At 43.1% G+C, this 21,191-nt stretch overlaps 2 protein-coding genes across 7 annotated transcripts in view; one reads left to right on the forward strand and one right to left on the reverse strand.

Annotated features, from left to right (window-relative positions):
• Nucleotides 1-21,191, reverse strand: part of BORCS8 (BLOC-1 related complex subunit 8) — an 85,220-nt gene that overhangs the window by 41,909 nt on the left and 22,120 nt on the right. For 2 of the 6 annotated variants that reach the window (XM_073661041.1, XM_073661042.1), the window contains exon 4: nt 9,444-9,521. The exons of 3 other annotated variants lie outside the window; for them this stretch is intronic. In XM_073661041.1, the coding sequence (XP_073517142.1) occupies nt 9,444-9,521 (78 nt within the window). Of the gene's footprint in view, nt 1-9,443; nt 9,522-19,659; nt 21,027-21,191 lie in introns of those variants that run through there. One more of the 6 variants, XM_073661043.1, reaches the window with a different exon arrangement.
• Nucleotides 8,661-20,760, forward strand: TMEM221 (transmembrane protein 221). Its single transcript, XM_073661037.1, has 3 exons — nt 8,661-9,872; nt 11,078-11,163; nt 16,028-20,760. Exons 1-3 carry the CDS (start codon nt 9,586-9,588, stop codon nt 16,591-16,593), a joined length of 939 nt encoding a protein of 312 aa, XP_073517138.1. The 5' UTR covers nt 8,661-9,585; the 3' UTR covers nt 16,594-20,760.

The following is a 21,191-nucleotide window of genomic DNA, read 5'->3' on the forward strand; positions in this document are numbered from 1 at the left end:
GGTGCGGTGCCGGTGTCAGCGCTCACTCCCCCCCGCTTGCTCAGGGCCCCGGCACAATACTTACCTCTCCCTGTGCCTCAGCAGCAGCTCTGGTCTCCTCCGCGGCTGCTGCACTGTGACGTGTCAGGTCAGAGGGTGCGGTGACGTATTTACACTGTGCTCTCTCCTGAGCTGTCACAGCGCAGAGCGGGAAGACGCCGGCGACGCTGAGGAGTCTGGAGCAGCGGCACAGGTGAGAAGTGAGGCGAGTATTTGACTTTTTTTTTTATATGTATGGAGGCATGGGGCATTATATGGTGGGGGGGACAAGTGACATCCTGCATGGGACATTACATGGGGGGGACAAGTGACATCCTGCATGGGGCATTTAATGGGGGGGAGAGGTGACATCCTGCTTAGGGCATTATATGGGGGGGGAACAAGTGACATCCTGCATGGGACATTATATGGGGGGGGCAAGTGACATCCTGCAAGTGGTATTATATGGGGTGGAGAGGTGACATCCTACATGGGGCATTATATGGGGGGGGGACAAGTGACTTCCTGCATGGGGCATTATATGGGGGGGTGACATCCTGCATGGGGCATTATATGAGGGGGGGTGACATCCTGCATGGGGCATTATATGGGGGGAGAGGTGACATCCTGCTTGGGGCATTATATGGGGGGAGAGCTGACATCCTGGATGGGGCATTATATGGGGGGGGGGAGGTGACATCCTGCATGGGGCATTATATGGGGGGGAGAGGTGACATCCTGCTTGGGGCATTATATGGGGGGAGAGGTGACATCCTGCATGAGGCATTATATGGGGGGGAGAGGAAACATCTTGCATGGGGCATTATATGAGGGGGAGAGGTGACATCCTGCATGGTGCATTATATGGGGGGAGAGGTGACATCCTGCATGGAGCATTATATGGGGGGAGAGGTGACATCCTGCATGGGGCATTATATGGGGGGGAGAGGTGACATCCTGCATGGGGCATTATATGGGGGGGAGAGGTGACATCCTGCTTGGGGCATTATATGGGGGGGAGAGGTGACATCCTGCATGAGGCATTATATGGGGGGGAGAGGTGACATCCTGCATGGGGCATTATATGGGGGGAGAGGTGACATCCTGCATGGTGCATTATATGGGGGGAGAGGTGACATCCTGCATGGAGCATTATATGGGGGGAGAGGTGACATCCTGCATGGGACATTATATGGGGGGGGGCAAGTGACATCCTGCATGGGGCATTATATGGGGGGGTGACATCCTGCATGGGGCATTATATGGGGGGGAGAGGTGACATCCTGCTTGGGGCATTATATGGGGGAGAACAAGTGACATCCTGCAAGTGGTATTATATGGGGTGGAGAGGTGACATCCTACATGGGGCATTATATGGGGGGGACAAGTGACTTCCTGCATGGGGCATTATATGGGGGGGTGACATCCTGCATGGGGCATTATATGGGGGGGTGACATCCTGCATGGGGCATTATATGGGGGGGAGAGGTGACATCCTGCTTGGGGCATTATATGGGGGGAGAGGTGACATCCTGGATGGGGCATTATATGGGGGGGGAGAGGTGATATCCTGCATGGGGCATTATATGGGGGGGAGAGGTGACATCCTGCTTGGGGCATTATATGGGGGGAGAGGTGACATCCTGCATGAGGCATTATATGGGGGGAGAGGTGACATCCTGCATGGGGCATTATATGGGGGGGGTGACATCCTGCATGGTGCATTATATGGGGGGAGAGGTGACATTCTGCATGGAGCATTATATGGGGGGAGAGGTGACATCCTGCATGGGGCATTATATGGGGGGGAGAGGTGACATCCTGCATGGGGCATTATAAAGGGGGGGGTGACATCCCGCATGGGGCATTATATGGGGGGAGAGGTGACATTCTGCATGGAGCATTATATGGGGGGATTGGTGACATCCTGCATGGGGCATTATATGGGGGGGAGAGGTGACATCGTGCATGGGGCATTATAAGGGGGGGGATGACATCCCGCATGGGGCATTATGTGGGGGCCAGTATTCTGTATGGAGCATTATAAAATGGGGCCAGTATCCACTATGGAGCGTTACATGGGGGCCGGTATCCTATATGGAGCATTATATGGGGACCAGTATCCTGTATGGAGCGTTATATGGGGACCAGTATTCTGCATGGAGCAATATATGGGGCCCATAATACTGTAAGGAGGACTATATGGTGCCCATAATACTGAACAGAGGAGTATGTGAGGTCCAGTATTCTGCATGGAGCAATATATGGGGCCCATTATACTGTATGGAGGACTATACTGTCAGGTCTGCACTGGGCGCTGTGAGGATTCACCGGTTTCTGAGCTATTGTAGAATTTACAATACATATCGCTCATGTAATGTAAGAAGTGAAATCTTCGGCATTGTACTATATACTGTGTATATATATATATATATATATATATATATATATATATAATATATATATTATACACTGCTCAAAAAATAAAGGGAACACTCAAATAACACATCCTAGATCTGAATGAATGAAATATTCTCATTAAATACTTTGTTCTGTACAGAGTTGAATGTGCTGACAACAAAATCACACAAAAATCGTCAATGGAAATCAAATTTATTAACCAATGGAGGCCTGGATTTGGAGTCACCCCCAAAATTAAAGTGGAAAAACACACTACAGCCTGATCCAACTTTGATGTAATGTCCTTAAAACAAGTCAAAATGAGGCTCAGTATTGTGTGTGGCCTCCACGTGCCTGTATAACCTCCCTACAACGCCTGTGCATACTTCTGATGAGGTTGTGGATGGTCTCCTGTGGAATCTCATCCCAGACCGGGACTAAAGCATCCGCCAACTCCTGGACAGTCTGTGGTGCAACGTGACGTTGGTGGATGGAGCGAGACATGATGTCCCAGATGTGCTCAATCGGATTCAGGTCTGGGGAACGGGCGGGCCAGTCCATAGCTTCAATGCCTTCATCTTGCAGGAACTGCTGACACACTCTAGCCACATGAGGTCTGGCATTGTCTGGCATTAGGAGGAACCCAGGGCCAACCGCACCAGCATATGGTCTCACAAGGGGTCTGAGGATCTCATCTCGGTACCTAATGGCAGTCAGGCTACCTCTGGAGAGTACATGGAGGGCTGTGGGGCCCTCCAAAGAAATGCCACCCCACACCATTACTGACCCACTGCCAAACCAGTCATGCTGAAGGATGCTGCAGGCAGCAGATCGCTCTCCACGGCGTCTCCAGACTCTGTCACGTCTGTCACATGTGCTCAGTGTGAACCTGCTTTCATCTGTGAAGAGCACAGGGCGCGAGTGGCGACTTTGCCAATCCTAGTGTTCTGTGGCAAATACCAAGCGTCCTGCACGGTGTTGGGCTGTGAGCACAACCCCCATCTGTGGACGTCGGGCCCTCATACCACCCTCATGGAGTCGGTTTCTAACCGTTTGTGCAGACACATGCACATTTGTGGCCTGCTGGAGGTCATTTTGCAGGGCTCTGGCAGTGCTCCTCCTTGCACAAAGGCGGAGGTAGCGGTCCTGCTGCTGGGTTGTTGCCCTCCTACGGCCCCCTCCACGTCTCCAGGTGTACTGGCCTGTCTCCTGGTAGAGCCTCCAGCCTCTGGACACTACGCTGACAGACACAACAAACCTTCTTGCCATAGCTCGCATTGATGTGCCATCCTGGATGAGTTGCACTACCTGAGAAACTTCTGTGGGTTGTAGAGTCCGTCTCATGCTACCACGAGTGTGAAAGCACAACCAACATTCAAAAGTGACCAAAACATCAGCCAGAAAGCATTGGTACTGAGATGTGGTCTGTGGTCGCCACCTGCAGAACCACTCCTTTATTGAGGGTGTCTTGATAATTGCCAATAATTTCCATCTATTGTCTATTCTATTTGCACAACATCATGTAAAATTGATTGTCAATCAGTGTTGCTTCCTAAGTGGACAGTTTGATATCACAGAAGTTTGATTTACTTGGAGTTATATTCTGTTAAGTGTTCCCTTTATTTTTTTGAGCAGAGTATATATTTCTCTGTGGTATCTGTGCATCATGAATCGTGGTATGTGTTAAAGGGGCCCACTCAGACTCTTTCGCCCAGGGCCCACAAAAACCTGGAGCGGGCCCTGGCAGCTGGCATTGACAATGAAAGTTTTTTTGCACACAACACGTTGTGAAATGACTAATACTTAGAGGTTCTTTCACTTTTAGTAACAATATTGCTAAGGGATAACCCCTTTAAGCATGCTCTGACTAGCCTCCCTCTTCAGTATGTGCAATCCTATGGATGTACTGATCTTAGGACACACCAAAGCAATGGAAATAACGAGTGCATGTTAATTTCCAGTAAAACTCGGAACAGTATCATAAAGATTGTGGCAACAGGGTGAAGAGGTACCAGTTCCGAACCTGTTCATCTGCTGTTTTGTGACTTTTATCTGACCTCTTCACAACAGCATTTCTAGTTTATCAATAACTTTCTCTTACATGTGCTGTGCATAATTACAGGTAATGTTTATTAATGTCGGACCCTCGTTCCTCGTTAATCACTTATTAACAGCCTATGTGCTGATGTATTACAGGGTAAATGCTGAAAGTAACAAGCTATTGTCATTTAGAGTTCATTCTAATTTCCGCAAACAGTTGTATAATGAAATGTAAAGTTCTGCCGTTTTCTTACATTCCTTGTGTATCAGCTGTGCACCGCTTTAAGGACTTTGCTTACTGTCATTGGGTAGTATTCTTTATTGGAGAAGATTGTATAATCATGTTCAATATTTAGATTACTGTCTGAAAATGCAAAATTATACAAATTCACTAATTTACTTGTGCTTCTATATAATAATAAACTGAGCAATTTGTAAAATGAATAATGAGATGCTGCCCTTGTTTGCTTATAGTGAATCAAGGTTATTGTGCAAACTACGCATATGGGGGTGTGCTGGATCCATTCCTGCACAGGGGTCCGCCGGAGAATAACCAGTTCCCTTGTGGGGCAGTCTGAGCCTGCTCATGTATCATGTTCATTCACTTTCCTTTTTCTTTTGGACCAGATCATCAATACTTATTTTAACCATGAATGAATGTACAGCAGAGACATATTTGGCTCATTGCTTTTCCATCCCCCTCTACATTTCCCCACCTCTGCACAGACCACATTGTGCTATAATTATCCATAGTGCCCTATGTTATGGATCCGGGTGGTGGAACCTCTGTGCTGCGGTGCAAGGAGGGACCAGAGGGGCGTGACTAAGTGCCTACTTGGACTGACCAAGGTCACACGGCGGCTCAATCGACTCCGTGAACCAGGGAGGGCCGAGCAGAGGGACCAGGTGCCACTCTGGGACCGACCCTGTATGAGAGCAGGTGACTCCCACGGGTCAGATGGCAGGAACTGACCGGTACAGCGGATGAGCACGGCAGGCAGGCTGACGGGTGGTCTGGGTAGACAAGTAGGCTGATTCGGCTGATAGCCAGACGGGTGCTCCGGGTAGGCAAGCTAGCGGGCACAACGAGAAACTGGCAGGTGCTTCCAGGTAAGCAGGCTGGCGGGCACGGCAGGTAACAGGCAGGTGCTTCCAGGTAAGCAGGCTGGCGGGCATGGCAGGCAACAGGCAGGTGCCGGGAGGGCAGAGCCCATAGACAGACTGGCGGACTGGACTGTAGGCAGACTGTCGGGCAGGATAATAGTCAGACTGGCGGGCTGGACTGAAGAACAGACTGGTGGACAGGACTGACTTGCAGAGGGACCTGAGGGCTGAAGCAAAGTAAGAATCACAGAGGAACAACCTTGCACGGGAACCTCCATATTGGAGGAGGTGCTTTTTATAGGGAAAGTCCTCAGGACATTGGCCGGGGACTTTTTAGGACGGCGCGCGCGGCCCCTTTAAGAGGGAGCGAGCGCGTGCCATAAGCACAGTGCCCGGGAAGCTGTGTGCACCAGCAGCAGCAAGGTGGCAGGAAGACGCCAGAGCAGGACTGCGGCGGTAAGGGGGACGGCGTCTCTGCCTGGCAGGGGGCAGAGACGCCGATGCTACACCCTATACAGTAATAATGCTCTTTGGTGCCTCACACATCAAAAGTATTCCCCTTTTATGCTGTGCCCCCACATAGTAAATTGCTTCTACTGTGCTTGCGCTCAGTCATTTTGCAACCCTATGTGCCTCTTCAAAATAATAGTTTGTCCGTATCCCCCTGTGCCTATTCATAGTAATAAATGCCTCCTCTGTACATCTACACAGTAATAATGACTTCTTTACTCCATCAGATAGTAATAGTGTCTCCATATAGTAGTAATGCCACTTCCAGTGCCTCTCTATTGTAATAGTGCACTTCTCTGTGCTACTATATAGTAATAGTGACCCCTTCTGTGCCTTCACATAGCAATAGCTCCCCATCTTTCCTACTATAAAGTAATTGCTCCCCCTGTATTCTTTTCATACAATAATAATCCTCTTTCCCCCTTTCAGTCCTCCCTGCAATCTGCAGACCGGCACAGACGGTACAATGGAGGGACGTCATCACATCACTTGACAACCCTAGAGGTCCAGACTTCAATGAGCGGCTAAAGGCATAAAGCAGCCTGTGTCCTGTCAGAGTTAATAGTGGTGCAGGGAGCAGAAGACTCCCCTGCGCCGCCACAGTTTTTAACAGTGTGTGTCATTTATTTGCAAATACCTTTAAAGTGGTGCAGGCCCCTTCAACTCCTGTCCCCATGCAGCCCACTGCCAGTAACGGTCCTTCTGTCAGATTTGCCAGATAGGCGGTCAGAATTATATCATGCAATGAGCTGCACACCTTTGCAAGCATCACTTGACGGGTACAGATTTTTAGCAATTGGAAGTCAACAATATGGATTACTTTTGACTTCCAGCAATAAGAGATCTTGAACACTCAAAATGTATAGGAAACAGTATAACGTTTTATCAAACAAAAATCGTTACTTGCTTAACCCCGTGGTGACGGAGCCAATTATGTCCTTAATGACCAAGCCAAATTTTACAATTCTGACCACTGTCACTTTATGAGGTAATACCTCTGGAACGCTTCAACGGATTCCCCTGATTCTGAGATTGTTTTTTCGTGACATATTGTACTTCATGATAGTGGTAAAATTTCTTCAATATGACTTGCGTCTATTTGTAAAAAAAATGAAAATTTAGCCGTAACCCCAACCATGAGCCTAACAGCAAAGAATGGAAAAAAAAAATATATTTTTTTATTTTATCATTTTTATTTAACTAATCTGGTGACAAAGGGGGATTTGATTTACTATTTTTTTGCTTATGATTACTGTTATAGGGTCTATCAAAGTGATCAAAAGGTACCAATAGAAAAAATTCCCTATTGTTGCCGAGTACCGGCCAGCAGATCTCTTTTTTCCAGGAAGATGATGGAGGGCTGTAGGATGGATCAGGAGATCCGGGGGACGAGCGGAGGAACCGGGAGAGGTCGGGGGGCATCATTTCTCTCTCCTCTGACATGTATATCATGTCAGAAGTGAGAAAAATCATTGTAACCACGGGCACACTTTTTTTTCCTGTGATCACCGTTAATCACTGAATAACGAAGATCACCTGATCGGGGACTGGAAAAACCAGCCCTGATCATGTTCTTTAGGGTCTCAGCTACCCCTGGTAGCTAAGACTCTGGAGAATTTCCAACTCTGGGGAGCGCTACAGCCTTTTTCCCGATCGCTGTTTTAAAACAGCAATGAGGGAATAAGGCCCCTTAACGTCCGCCGTTTTAATGCATATCGGCGGTCCTTAAGGGGTTAAACAACGTTACTGAAAAGCAGATTTCTGAAATTATGTAGTATTAATGCCTCTTAAAATATAAAATGCTTGAGTTCCAGTTATAATCCATGTTAATAGCTAATTCACTTTTACCACCCTTGAAGATCAGTGAATATAATCCACATCTTTGTCTGAAAAGCAGTGTGATGGATAGGTCAAAACAAGACTTTTGAAAAGAGAAAAAAAGATAGCAGATGGGTAGCTGACATTGAGTGCTGGCCCGCTACTCCATCTTCCTTTTGAATAGTCTATTCAGCATCATCCGATCATTTCTACATAAAGGAATATGTTTGTTTTTCAGATTTTTAATTAGAAAATTATCCTGATATCCTAGAAATTCTTTACTACTCTCAGTCTTGGAGGATCATGTATATTTGAAAAAGTGTCTTTTTTTGTGACATGTTGCAACATTGACAAAAGCTGCCATAATTTTAAAATATGGAACTGCATATACTAAATGTCCCACAACTTGAACAGGACTATGTCATAGGTCTAGGATAGTATACATTATTTTGGGTGCACATATTTGCTGTATAGAATTGATATATATGTTCCAAAACACATTTTTCAATTGGTAAATAATGATAATATAATAGAATTCTAGAAACAAACTAGTTTCAAAAACTTAAACAAACAAAACAACTTATATTTACTATTCAGAACATTCTGGAATTGTTATAAAATAAATTGAAAATGCTTCACATCCCACTCAGTGATAGCTTTAACCCTCCTGTCACCACAATGATTTCTAGTTAGGGAAGAGGTTAAAAAGACGGTTGAAATTCCCGCCCATGCCCCCTCCTTCTGTGCCTGGACCAAACAATTCAGAGATTCCTTCTTTTATCCTCTTGGAAACCCCAGAGTTTGCAAGAATCAGAGAAACGAGGCAATCTTTTCAGAACTCTTCATTTATTTTGGTCCAAATTTGATATATTTTTTCTCTTTGTAAATGGTCAAACAATCCTAGGAGCTTATTTTCAGGAGACCAGCAAGAGGTTAAAAGGCAGGTTCTTTGCAGGGAGTAAGGTAAAAATCAGGAATTGTGACTTTCTTATCTTCTAAGAGAAGTTGATATGGTGGTATAGTATTATGTGTAACAACTTTCTGTACATGGAGGGGCTTTAGATGTTGGCAGATAATTTCTGGCTCCAGGTGCAGAGATTTAGAAGGCTTGATTTTATGTAGTGTAATTGTTCAGTTATTTTATCTACAGCTATATAATTTTGGCATATTAGTTTTACCAAGGGCATTATTCTGTAAGCAGATTGTCTTTTTTGTACTTTTATGTGTATGTTACTTTTTTGACTCTTGATTGTATATCTGTTTTCCAACTTATTTTTTTTATGTTTATTTAATGTTTAGTCCTGATATATGGTAATAGTTTTATATTTGTAAGTTAGTGTGTACGTGAAAGGTTAGAGAAGACTACACTCCCGAATGACTTTAATCTTTTGCATAGTGTAACAATATATAGTCGCTCGGTGCTTCATGCTGCTGATATGACATAGCATAGCGATGACTTGTAAAACAGTTACTGTTGTCTATTACATTATTCATTGATAATCGAATGTACTACAAACGTATTTTGTAATAGGTAGTGCCATTTTAGGGCTTACCTTGCACTGCATGATTGTTTTGTATATAGTATTGGTTGGTAGAATTTCCTTAGAGTGCTTGTAGCCGGTTGCTCTATTCTAGGATAATAGGGAGAAAACGCTGTGCATTATATTCTAACACACTTCAGCAAAGAGATCAAAAATGCCTTCTCACTACAGCCATCAGTCCATTATAGTCCTTGCACTTTTTGGCATTTTGGCAGCCATTATGGCCTCTCTTTCAGTTATCCTAATCTTCCAAGTTCAAACGGCTACAAAACAAGGGGAGCTCACTGCGGGACTGGGCCCTGCAGCGGGTAGGATCCTACTGCCAGCTTCAGCAGTACTGGCTGCCTTGTGTCTTGCCCTCAATACTAGTTGCCTCTTGATGTGTCTGCTCCACTCGTATTTCACTGCTGAAGTTTGTCGTGAGGACCCAGATTCCAGGAGGTGAGTACATTCATTCAATAACATGTAAAATGCATTGGCAGACCCATTACAAACCTATTCTAATGATACATCAACATAGTCTCACAGCACAGTGCACAGTGGCCTCCATCAACCTCCTCATTACATGTAGCTCACGCTCTTTGCTCCATAGTCTCTGCTCCAGTTTTCAGATCCTTGCCCTTTGTTCCCGAAAACAATGTCCCAGCAAGGAGCTGCTTCCAGCTTGTTAGGCTGACACATGACCATTAACGCCTCACAGCCAAGAGTAGGGAACAGTCCCATCAAAGCCAGTTTTAGAAGAAGTAACGCTCATTTCAAAAGTATGGCACATGCCCAATTAATATAACAACCCGCAGTTGTGATACCTTGGGTGTATAAATTATACAATTAAATAATTTCTTACATTTCCAGATATTTATTTCTATTTTACAGGGAAATGTAACTCACTAAGGTAATCTGTTGTGTGATGATGACTTAAAGGGGAGCTCTGACTTAAAAGCCATCCATGATGTTTGCTAAACAGAGGGACAAATATGTTTGGGCAGGAATGTATATTGTACCACAAAGAAGAAAGTACACATCTGGAGCTATGGAAATCTGAATGTCACTTAGCAGTGAACAACTGGTGGTACACATTGAGATGAAGTAGTGGCAGTTCCAGATGCAAGTGGTAAGGAGAGAAAGCAACCAGAAAAGTGGACATGAGTGGTCCAGGAGGGGAACTGGTTTGCTGCATTTTCTATTAAGCCATTTGTAATGGTTTTTAAATGATATGCAAGCCTTATTAATCCAATGCAGCTAAAATAAATACCCTACTGTTTTGCATGGACAATACTGAACGATCAGACTAAATTTGGTTTGTTTCCACGGAGAGGTCTGCGTGGGAGCCATAGACACAAAATTAGGAAATTTTCTAAAAAGCAATTATTTTTTTTTATTGGAGATGCAAAAGAAATAAAAACATAGTTTACAGAAGGTGAATATTGTCATTAAGCTTTGATTTTAGTATGCCATCTCTATTAAGGGCAATGTGGTAAGGCAATATACTTCAGTTTACAATATACTTCACAATGGATGAAACGTCACTACTGAGGACAGCTAATGCAACCTCATGGCGAGCAGGGGACCTTTCAGGGTAAAGAAGTCCCACCAAATCCATCATATCTCTTACGGTCATACAATAATATATATTCTTCTCTATGTAGGTGTGAATGGTTTCTGCTAGATAACCGGAGTATACGGCAATCAGCAGTCTGCCTCTTCTGCCTTGGGCTTTCACTGTACTTGGCAGGTAAGAATTTCTTGGTATACCTTAGTTCAGGGGTGGGAAAATTAATTTTCTTGAGGCCACATGAGAGACCGTAACTGTTGTGGAAGGCCGAACCAATCAAATTAAATTACTTTTACTCAATATTAATATATTAAATACAATTATTTTATATTGCTCTTAATTGTATCACTTAATATTGAGCAGAAATAAATATTGTGACTAGCTGCTACTGCTAATACATGTTAAGATAGGCCTAATTGTAACATTTATCTTACCAGTAGCAGTAAATCGAAAACATAATTTACTACTTTATATAAATCATATGTACCTGTTATTCAGTCCTGGTACCTTGATCAACAGCTCCCTTCACACAGTATTATGTCCCACAGCCCTCCCACCCACAGTATGATGTCCCCACAGCTCCCTACACCGTATGATGAATTTCATAGCACCTCAAATACTGACTCCAACACAGAATGATAGCCCCCCACAGACAGTGTAATGGCCCTCACCACATATGGTATGATGGTTCTCACAGACCCCCTATACACAGTATGATCCCCCACAGCCCCCCTCAAAGGATGGTCCTCATAGTCCCCCTATATGCAGTATAATGGTCCTCACAAACCCCCTATATAAAGTATGATCCCATATACAGCATGATTCCCCACACATTCCACCCTGTATACAGTATGAGCCCCCACACCAAGTCCCCCTTTATACAGTATTAGCCCCCACACACAGCCTCTCCTATATACAGTAGGAGCCCACAGAGTCCCTATATGCAAGAGCCCCCACACACAGTCCCCCTTATACACAAGTATGATTCCTCACACAATCTCCTATATAGAGTGGGCAAATTAAGTATTTGATACACTGCCGATTTTGCAAGTTTTCCCACCTACAAGGAATGAAGAGGTCTGTAATTTTTATCGTAGGTACACTTCACCTGTGAGAGACAGAATCTAAAAAATCCAGAAAATCATATTGTATGATTCTTACATAATGAATTTGCATTTTATTGCATGAAATAAGCATTTGATACAATAGAAAAACAGAACTTAATATTTTGTACAGAAACCTTTGTTTGCAATTACAGAGGTCAGACATTTCCTGTAGTTCTTGACCAAATTTGCTCACACTGCAGCAGGGATTTTGGCCCACTCCTCCATACAGATCTTCTCCAGATATTTCAGGTTTCGGGGCTGTCGCTGGGCAACATTGAGTTTTAGCTCCCTCCAAAGATTTTCTATTGGGTTCAGGTCTTCAGACTGGCTAGGCCACTCTAGGACCTTGAAATGCTTCTTATGGAGCATTTCATGTTATTGTCAAGCTGGAAGACCCAGCCATGATCCACCTTCAATGCTCTTACTGAGAGAAGGAGGTTATTGACCAAAATCTCACGATACATGACCCCATCCATCCTCCCCTTCAATACGGTGCAGTCGTCCTGTCCCCTTTGCAGAAAAGCACCCCAAAAGTATGAGGTTTCCCCACCATGCTTCACGGTTGGGATGGTGTTCTTGGGCTTGTACTCATCCTTCTTCTTCCTCCAAACACGGCAAGTGGAGTTGATACCTAGTTCTATTTTGGTCTAATTTGACCTTCTCCCATGCCTCTTCTGGATCATCCAGATGGTCATTGGCAAACTTCAAATGGGCCTGGTCATGTGCTGGCATGAGCAGGGAGACTTTGCATACCCTGCAGGATTTTAATCCATGATGGTGTAGTGTGTTACTAAGGCCACTGTCTCACTATCAGTATTCGGTAATTATATTTTCTCAGGATTGGGAGCCAAAACCAGGAGTGGGTGATAAATGCAGAATTGGTGCACTTGTTTCTATTATACCATTTCTCTGATTGTTCCTCACCTGGTTTGGTCTCCCACTCCTGAGGAAAAAATATTGACCGAATACTGATAGTGGGCCCGTAGCCCAAAGTTAATGTTTGAGACTGTGGTCCCAGCTCTCTGCAGGTCATTGACCAGGTCCTCTCGTGTAGTTCGGGGCCGATTGCGGACCTTTCTCAGAATCATCCTTACCCCACACGGTGAGATCTCGCATGGAGCCCCAGACCGAGGAAGACAGACAGTCTTCTTGTGTTGTTGGCTTCTCACCAAGCTGCTTTTCTATTGTCCTGTAGCCCATCCCAGCCTTGTGCATGTCTACAATTTTGTCCCTGCTGTCCTTAGACAGCTCTTTGGTCTTGGCCATGCTGTAGAGGTTGGCGTTTGATTGATTGTGTGGACAGGTGTCTTTTACTAACGAGTTCAAACAGGTGCAATTAATACAGGTAATGAGTGCAGAGTAGGAGGGCTTCTTAAAGAAAAACAACCCGGTCTGTGAGAGACAGAATTCTTGCTGGTTGGTAGGTGAACAAACACTTTATTTCATGCAACAAAATGCAATTTAATTATTTAAAAATCAGACAGACAATGTGATTTTTCTGGCTTTTATTTTCAGATTCAGTTGAAGTGTACCTACAATAAAAATTACCACCCTCTCCATTCTTTGTAGGGGAGAAAACTTGCAAAATCGGCAGTGTATCAAATACTTATTTTCGCCACTGTACAGTATGAGTGCGCACACACAGTCACCCTTATATACAATGTGAGACCCCACACACAGCCACCCCTATATACAGTAGGAACCCACACAGCCCCCTATATACAGTAGGAACAAACACACAGGAAAATAAGTATTTGATACACTGACAATTTTGCAAGTTTTCCCAACTACAAAGGTGGCTTTCTTTTTTAGTTTTGCAGTGTAGGAGGTGATTACTTGGTATTCTGGTGGCTCTTGTAATCTGGTTTTCAATTCTTCTTGGATGTTAGCCCTGATTCAAAAAGGTCTTTCTGAGGCCACCAAGGTTGACCAGACCTCAATCAGAGGACAATAAAACTTTCACACTCCTTATCAACTATTCCAATATTTATGGCCACAACTGTTTATCCCTCTCCCATAAAGATAGTTCTGCTTCACGTCACTTGTCTCATCTATTGCATTATTTCTGTGTCCTGTTCTGTATAAATATGTGACTTTTCAGATTTTGTGTTATTCTATGCCTGATAAAGAGACCCTAGTAGTCTCGAAAACTTCAATTTGTTACCATCTTTTTAGTTAGGCCACGGCCCCACTATCAGTATTTGGTCAGTATTTTTTCTCAGGAGTGGGAGCCAAAACAAGGTGAGAAACAATCAGATAAAAGGTATAATACAAACAAGTCACCAATTCTGCATTTATCACCCGCTCCTGGTTTTGGCTCCCACTCCTGAGAAAAAATACTGACCGAATACTGACCAAACACTGATAATGGGGCCCTGGCCTTAGCCATTAAAAGTCATCAACCACTGAGGACTCTCAAATGTTAATATTTTGCTGGTTGGTAGGTCATCAAACAACGGTTCTGCACCAAATTTTAAGTTCTGTTTCGCTATTGTATCAAATACTAATTTCATGCAATAAAATGCTAATTAATTATGTAAAAATCATACAATGTGATTTTCTGGATTTATTTTTAGATTCTGTCTCTCACAGTTGAAGTGTACCTACGATAAAAATTACAGACCTCAATTCTTTGTAGGTGGGAAAACTTACAAAATAAGCAGTGTATCAAATACTTATTTTCCCCACTGTATACAAATAAACAAAAAGGAAAAAAAAAAAAAAAAAAAAAAAAAACACATACGCCCCTTGCTCCCGTTTCTCTGCTCCAGTCTTTGCTGAGTGCACTAAGGCTCTGCACACCAGACACGATGTAATGACGTCATCACGTCTGCTGTCATCACACACGCTGAATGGTGGAAGTAGGAGCTTGCAGCTCCCTCCTCCACCACTGTATTCACCACTATCTGCATCTTGAGGTTGCAGATAGAAGTGAAATCAGGATGCGGCCGGCCGCATGGTACGCTCCTTGGGCCACAGTTTTTAGTCCTGCAGCTGTCTTGGTCCACAGGCCGGACAGTAAAAGCTAGAGGTCAGCACTTTGCCCACGTTACAGCTTATGAACTGGCACAATATCAAAGGGAACCTGTCAGGAACCTCATTGAATGGTTTTGCAGCCTCAGGGTTTTGAAGAAAACACACTTTGAAAAGCTGGCCAGGGACTATGTGACTAGGATAACTTGTCCAAGTCAGTTCTCCAGGGGCTTCTTCCCACCTGGCTCCCTGGAACTGACAGGTCTCTCCTTATGTATGTGGATATGGAGACCTGTTAGTCAAGGAAAGCGGGGCACATAGAAGCCGCCAGGGTACTGCCTCAGACTAGTCATCTGAGCCACAAAGTTTCCAGGCAGCCCCAATTTTTTTTTTTTCCCCTACAGTAAGACTTTCAGAGTTCGATGCAGGCTGTCTGCTGAATGCACAGGTTTTATTTAAAAGGAACCAAACAAAATGTATGGCCACTAAGATTTGTGTGAATCGATTAGCACAACTCATTCCATTGGCTAGGACAGTGGTGGGATTACCACTTCTTAACTGTTGGCATCCGCAGCTCTTGTTTTGATTAGCCGGCCTGGCATGACGTCACTTGCGAGTCAAACCACAATGATGACTTCGCGCCAGGTCACTCAATCAAATGAAGAGCTGCAGGGGCTATGAACCAAGAGGTGGTACTCTAACTCCCTTGCAGCAGAGACAAGAACACTGTCACGGCCTATGAAATGGAACGTGCAAATAGATTTACACCAACTCTAATGCCCACACAAGACTTAATTCATTATATGCCTCAAAGACTGCAGTGTGTTTCTAGAGTGAGCTTTATTCTTGGCTGTTTATCACAGGAAGCATTTTTTAAAAGTAATATAACTATGTATAGCCTCCACATTAATGGAAGTACATATAAACTTAAGTAATGTTTTGTGACATTTTTATTCTCTCTACAGCGCTCTCACTCTACATGTTAATCCTGTTTGAAATAGAAACAGGAATAGCTAGTTCCTGTATTCTCAGTATGGGCTCCATTTTTATGATAGTCACTGTGGCTCATACACTACACAAAGCCTCACAGGTCACCTGCCAAAACCACGACCAGGCGGCAAGTACACTGTATGAAAATGATTCAGCCCATGAAGCAGACCTTAATGATTCTACACCTTCCTCAGACCTCCATGATAAAGAAATGACGCCAGTGCGGCCACATCTGGAGATCCACCGTGAATTCTCTTACCCTCCATTTCTACAGCAGCAACAGCAACAACAACAGCAACACAAACCACAAACTCTTTCTCCACTATTCAACAATGCACAGTGTGTAGTGAAGCAGAGCGAGAGTATGTGCAACAGCCAGAGGGATGAGCGCTACAACATTCCCAGAATGCAACGTACACTTTCTGTCGAGTCTGGACTCACACAGCCGAACACTAGATCCTGGAATGGTGGAACGCAAGAGATGAGAACAATGATATTAAGGAAACCAGGAGTGATTGGGAAGGACTCCACACTAGTATGATCTCTCTATACCACCGTCAATAGGGTGCAATATATACTAAACTCGAAGCAGATTTGATCAAACTCTATTGCAGGTGGAAGAAAATTCGCGAAATATAGTCTAAGACTATGAAGATGTTCAACCAAAGACGTCACTGATAAAAAGGACTGAAGTTCTTAGAGTGAGGGGCTTATTGTGTAAGATTCCATTCCCTACTGGAACTATGAAGACCATCCTAATCTCTAAAATTTACCAAGAAACAAATCATCCAAACCAATGTCTACTCTATATTGGTAAAGTCCCCAGCCATCTGCCAGACGATAGCCATCTATCGCTCCTGTGTTCTCTATGAGAAAGCCGCTGCCAGACTCCTCTTGTAGCAGCTTATCTCCTGGACAACAAAAGGATCAGCCACTGGAAATACAGCATGTCAGATCCTTCTCTCCCCCGACATCAGTCAGCAGAGCGTAGGAAGGCCGCCATTAAACATTAGTTGGCGCATTCTGCCTATACAGGCAGATTTGGACTGCTTTAGCCCAATATGTATTCAGGACTTAAAACTTCAGCTTTCCGGGTCTTATTATTAAAAAAAATGGAGATTATTACTCTTCTCTTTGCCATTACAAGCAGAGACATGATGCAGTGATAATGATAAGAAACTAAACACTGCCATTGTCCTCATATTGCGAGGAAACCTGCCAGACCTGCATTTAAGTGCTCCAGAAGGAATGAAGCTGGCCATACATATTAGATAGTTTATGGCCAAAAGATGCTCTGGCCCATCATTCGGTCAACAGCCATCTCTTCATACACCGAAGCACACCAAGCTTCCACTCCCAATTCAGAAAAAAAAAAAAAAAAAAAAAAAAAAAAAAAAAAAAGATGCCGGAATACCCCTTTAAAATTTTTAACAGTATTTAACAGAGCAACAGCACAATACAGATTTTTAAGAACAAAATATTCTGTTATTTCATGGGGAATACAATAATTTACTAAAACAGACCTGTCATCTTTAAAGGCCACTGTCATTTAAAAAAGTCTCACACGAGAGATTTGACGTTGTGCTTAAAGAGGCCGTTGAAAAGATAGAGCGCAATAGCCAATCCAGTGTGGCTAAGGGCATGAATCTTCAGCACACATTGCAGACAGAAGTATGAGCAAATACACAATTAAATGCTGGCTATATGAATTTATTTCCCCTGAACCCACCATAAACATGTGCTCTTGGTTAAGCATCCACGTCATTTTACTGGGGTGATTGGCAGCTTATCAGGAGGCATCCATAAACAGATTGGCGGGTAACCAAGACCCTCATCTATTTGAGACCTGACACACGACGGGAGCAATCTATCATCACTCCAGAACAGTTTTCTGGTATGAAAAATTTGCCAAAATAAGTGAAAGTAGAATTTGGTATAATTTTGCTACTTTTTGTGTGGCTAACTACAAAGCAAACGATTTACTATAATGCATGCCAGTAAGCTGTCGCAAACTATAGCTGAAATCTATGCTCATAGCAGCCATACATTTTATTTCTGGAGTGTGGACAGCCCAAAGATGCACCAAACTTATAGAGATGTGCGCCTCTTAATAGGTTTGGTGCACCCAACGCCAGCTGTTTGGTTCAAGACTGGTGCATAAAACATCAGGAACTCTTTAATTCTATGTAATATCTAATATTTTGCTTTTTCATTATTCTTCTACAGTTAATGGGGTAGTTCACTACTGAACTACCCGACATAACCAAATAAAACCCCTATAAAGTTATTGTCCAGACTGGAGGTCTGTGGTCGCTGATCAGCTGCTGCCCTCATACTTCCATCAGAACTGTCCTAACAGAATTGTGAGAGCAGTAGTATATATTTGGAGGGCACACCCAGTTATTCTTGGAGGTGCTAGCGAGGCGGGAGTGAAATCTCAGTCCATCAGAAGCAAAAGGTTCACTGCACACTCAATCGGTGAAGTAGTAGTGATGAAGTGTTATTTATAAAAGTATTCATTTGTGAAAATGTGTTTCTTGATCGTCGTAATACTGTGACGTTTCGATTCGTGGAATCTTTATCAAAATGGTCACAGGGTGAGTACTGTGGAATGCCATGGGTGTGCAGGCCTTTATAAATAAGGCTTCATCACTACTACTTTACCGAATGAGTGTACAGTGAACTTTTCGCTTCACAATTGTGAAAGCTGCGGTCAATTAGGAGGAAAGTATTTGTTTTTTTTATATTATGTGGGGCTCTTAAGCAGTTAAGGGGGTTGTACATTGGTAGGACAACCAATTCTCCATCTGAATGTTTGCAGCCGTGAAAATGAAATAAGTTTATACTCCACTCCTGTGCCGATGCCGTTCCATGCATGGTGACACTTGCGTTCCTAGGCTCACGTGCAGTTATTAGGACACGTGAGCCCTGCACCCAATCAGCACTGGTGTCACTGTCCCAGCCTTCAAACGTATACATAATCAACAGGGTGTGAGAGCTGTGGTTGGCCGCTCATAACCGCACGTGAGCACCGGGAACACAAGTGCTGACATCACTGAAACGGCACCAACACGGGAGGAGAGTATAAGCTTTTATATTCTCACAAGGGGAAACATTCAGATCGGGAAGGAGTTGTTCTAGTAGTGGACATCCCCTTTAAGAAAGGGTTTTCCAGTAGAAGATAACCCCTTTCACCTCATCATCCTCAGTAAAACCTGAAATCTAAAAGAATGGACTCATACGCATGCATCATTAATACTGCAGTGATCTGCTGCTAACTTAGTCACAATATATATTTCTAAGTTAAAGGGGTTCTCCAATACTGTAATTTTTTGCTATAGTTAGTTTAATGTATAACTAGTGTGTTTGGATGAGCTGTAGTACTTGTATGTACATATATGAATATTTGGGTTTCACAGAAAGTAAATGGGACCGGACAGCCATACAGGAAACACAATAGCAAGCTGCAAGAAATAAGAAAAAAATAGATAGGGAATCAAAAGTAAAATGAACATTTAAGTCTTTTTTTGATATTGGATTTTCTTTTGCATTATATTATTTACTCTTATTTTTGTAAGTCAAGGAAAACGTTTTACTCGCGGGCAAGTTTTACAAATAAATAAAAGTTTTATTTGAGTAAGCTGACATTTGCTGTGGTTATACAATTGCTTTACAGCCGATAAGGAGATAAAAAAAACACAAAAAACAAACTCTTATCACGAACAGTCCATTTGCATAAACAGATAATTACTTTAATGGCACTGTACTTTCAAATAACTTATTTGACAGATGGAACATTTTTGTTGTTTGTCCCCTGAATTCCCCTCCTCATCCCCAAAAAACAACAACTCACTGACTTGCCACGCTTCTTACAGCCCTTTTTGGTATTTCGAGTAGAAGATGTCAGCATTTTAGAGGGGTGTTTCAGAAGAGGCTCAAAAATAAAGAAACCATAATATTTTGGATGTAATGTATCATAAATGTTATTTGAAAATATAGTGGCCATTTAATATAAATAGATGAAGTGACTAAATGACTAGCACTAAAATGCTTGTGGGCTGCGAATAATCATTCACGGAAATGTAAAAATAACCGTTGAGTGTTAAAGTTACAGTATACCCACATGAATTTTTTATTTATTTATTTTTTTTTTTAGATAGCAAACATGCAACATTATTAAAGTGGTTGTCAGGTCTTCTGATAAAAGTCTGCAGTCACTATGTAACTGCAGACTTCTGAATTCTTACAGTGTGCACACCACACACTGTCAGGATTCTCCAGTATTATTGGCAAGAGCAGTTGGTCACATGACCTTTGCATACTTGTTACCACATTTCAAGCTGAAAGCCACGTATGTCTAGTTGGAATATGGCTGGAAGCATGCCGCCAGATCTCACCGACAATACCAAAGAATCCTGACAACGTGTGGTGCTCACGCTGCAGACATCTAGAAGTCACAAAGGGATTGCAGACTTATCAGAAAACTAGACAACCCTTTTAAAACAGGTGATGAAACAATGAATTTACACAAAATGATATATACTATACCAGTATGTGTAAATGTGCACTGTTCTCTATTAGGCCGCCTACAGTATTCATATTGGCAATGAACATCTTCTTGTGCAAAGGTTTATACAACAAGGAACTAGCCCTGTATCATTTACTAAAGTGATCACATAAGACAAATTATTAAAAAAAAAATAAAAATCTATCAGTCTTTAAAAGTGAATTTCTCACAAAGAAAACTTTTTAAACTCCATTGATCAGCACGGAATTGTAAAATTACATGTCCAGCCTTTAAATAAATGACCACCTATGTTTAGAAACCTGCAGGCCAAGTTCATGTAATTAAGTTCCTCATGTATTTTCTTTCCCCCAAACAAGGATCGGACTGGAAAAAAAGCCTGTTATTCTTTTTCTTCACTCTTGGCAGGAGGTTTCAAGTAGTATCTCCTACAATATATTCTTTAATACCTTATTGCAGGGTTCCCCAACTCCAGTCCTCAAGGCCCACCAACAGGTCATGTTTTCAGGATTTCCTTAGTATTGCACAGGTGATGGAATTATTGCCTGTGCAGGTGATGGAATTATCACCTGTGTAATACTAAGGAAATCCTGAAAACATGACCTGTTGGTGGG

The sequence above is a fragment of the Phyllobates terribilis genome, unplaced genomic scaffold, assembly GCF_046119375.1.
Source record: "Phyllobates terribilis strain yellow unplaced genomic scaffold, ASM4611937v1 Scaffold_1__5_contigs__length_1240528914, whole genome shotgun sequence".
NCBI classification, from domain to species: Eukaryota; Metazoa; Chordata; class Amphibia; order Anura; family Dendrobatidae; genus Phyllobates; species Phyllobates terribilis.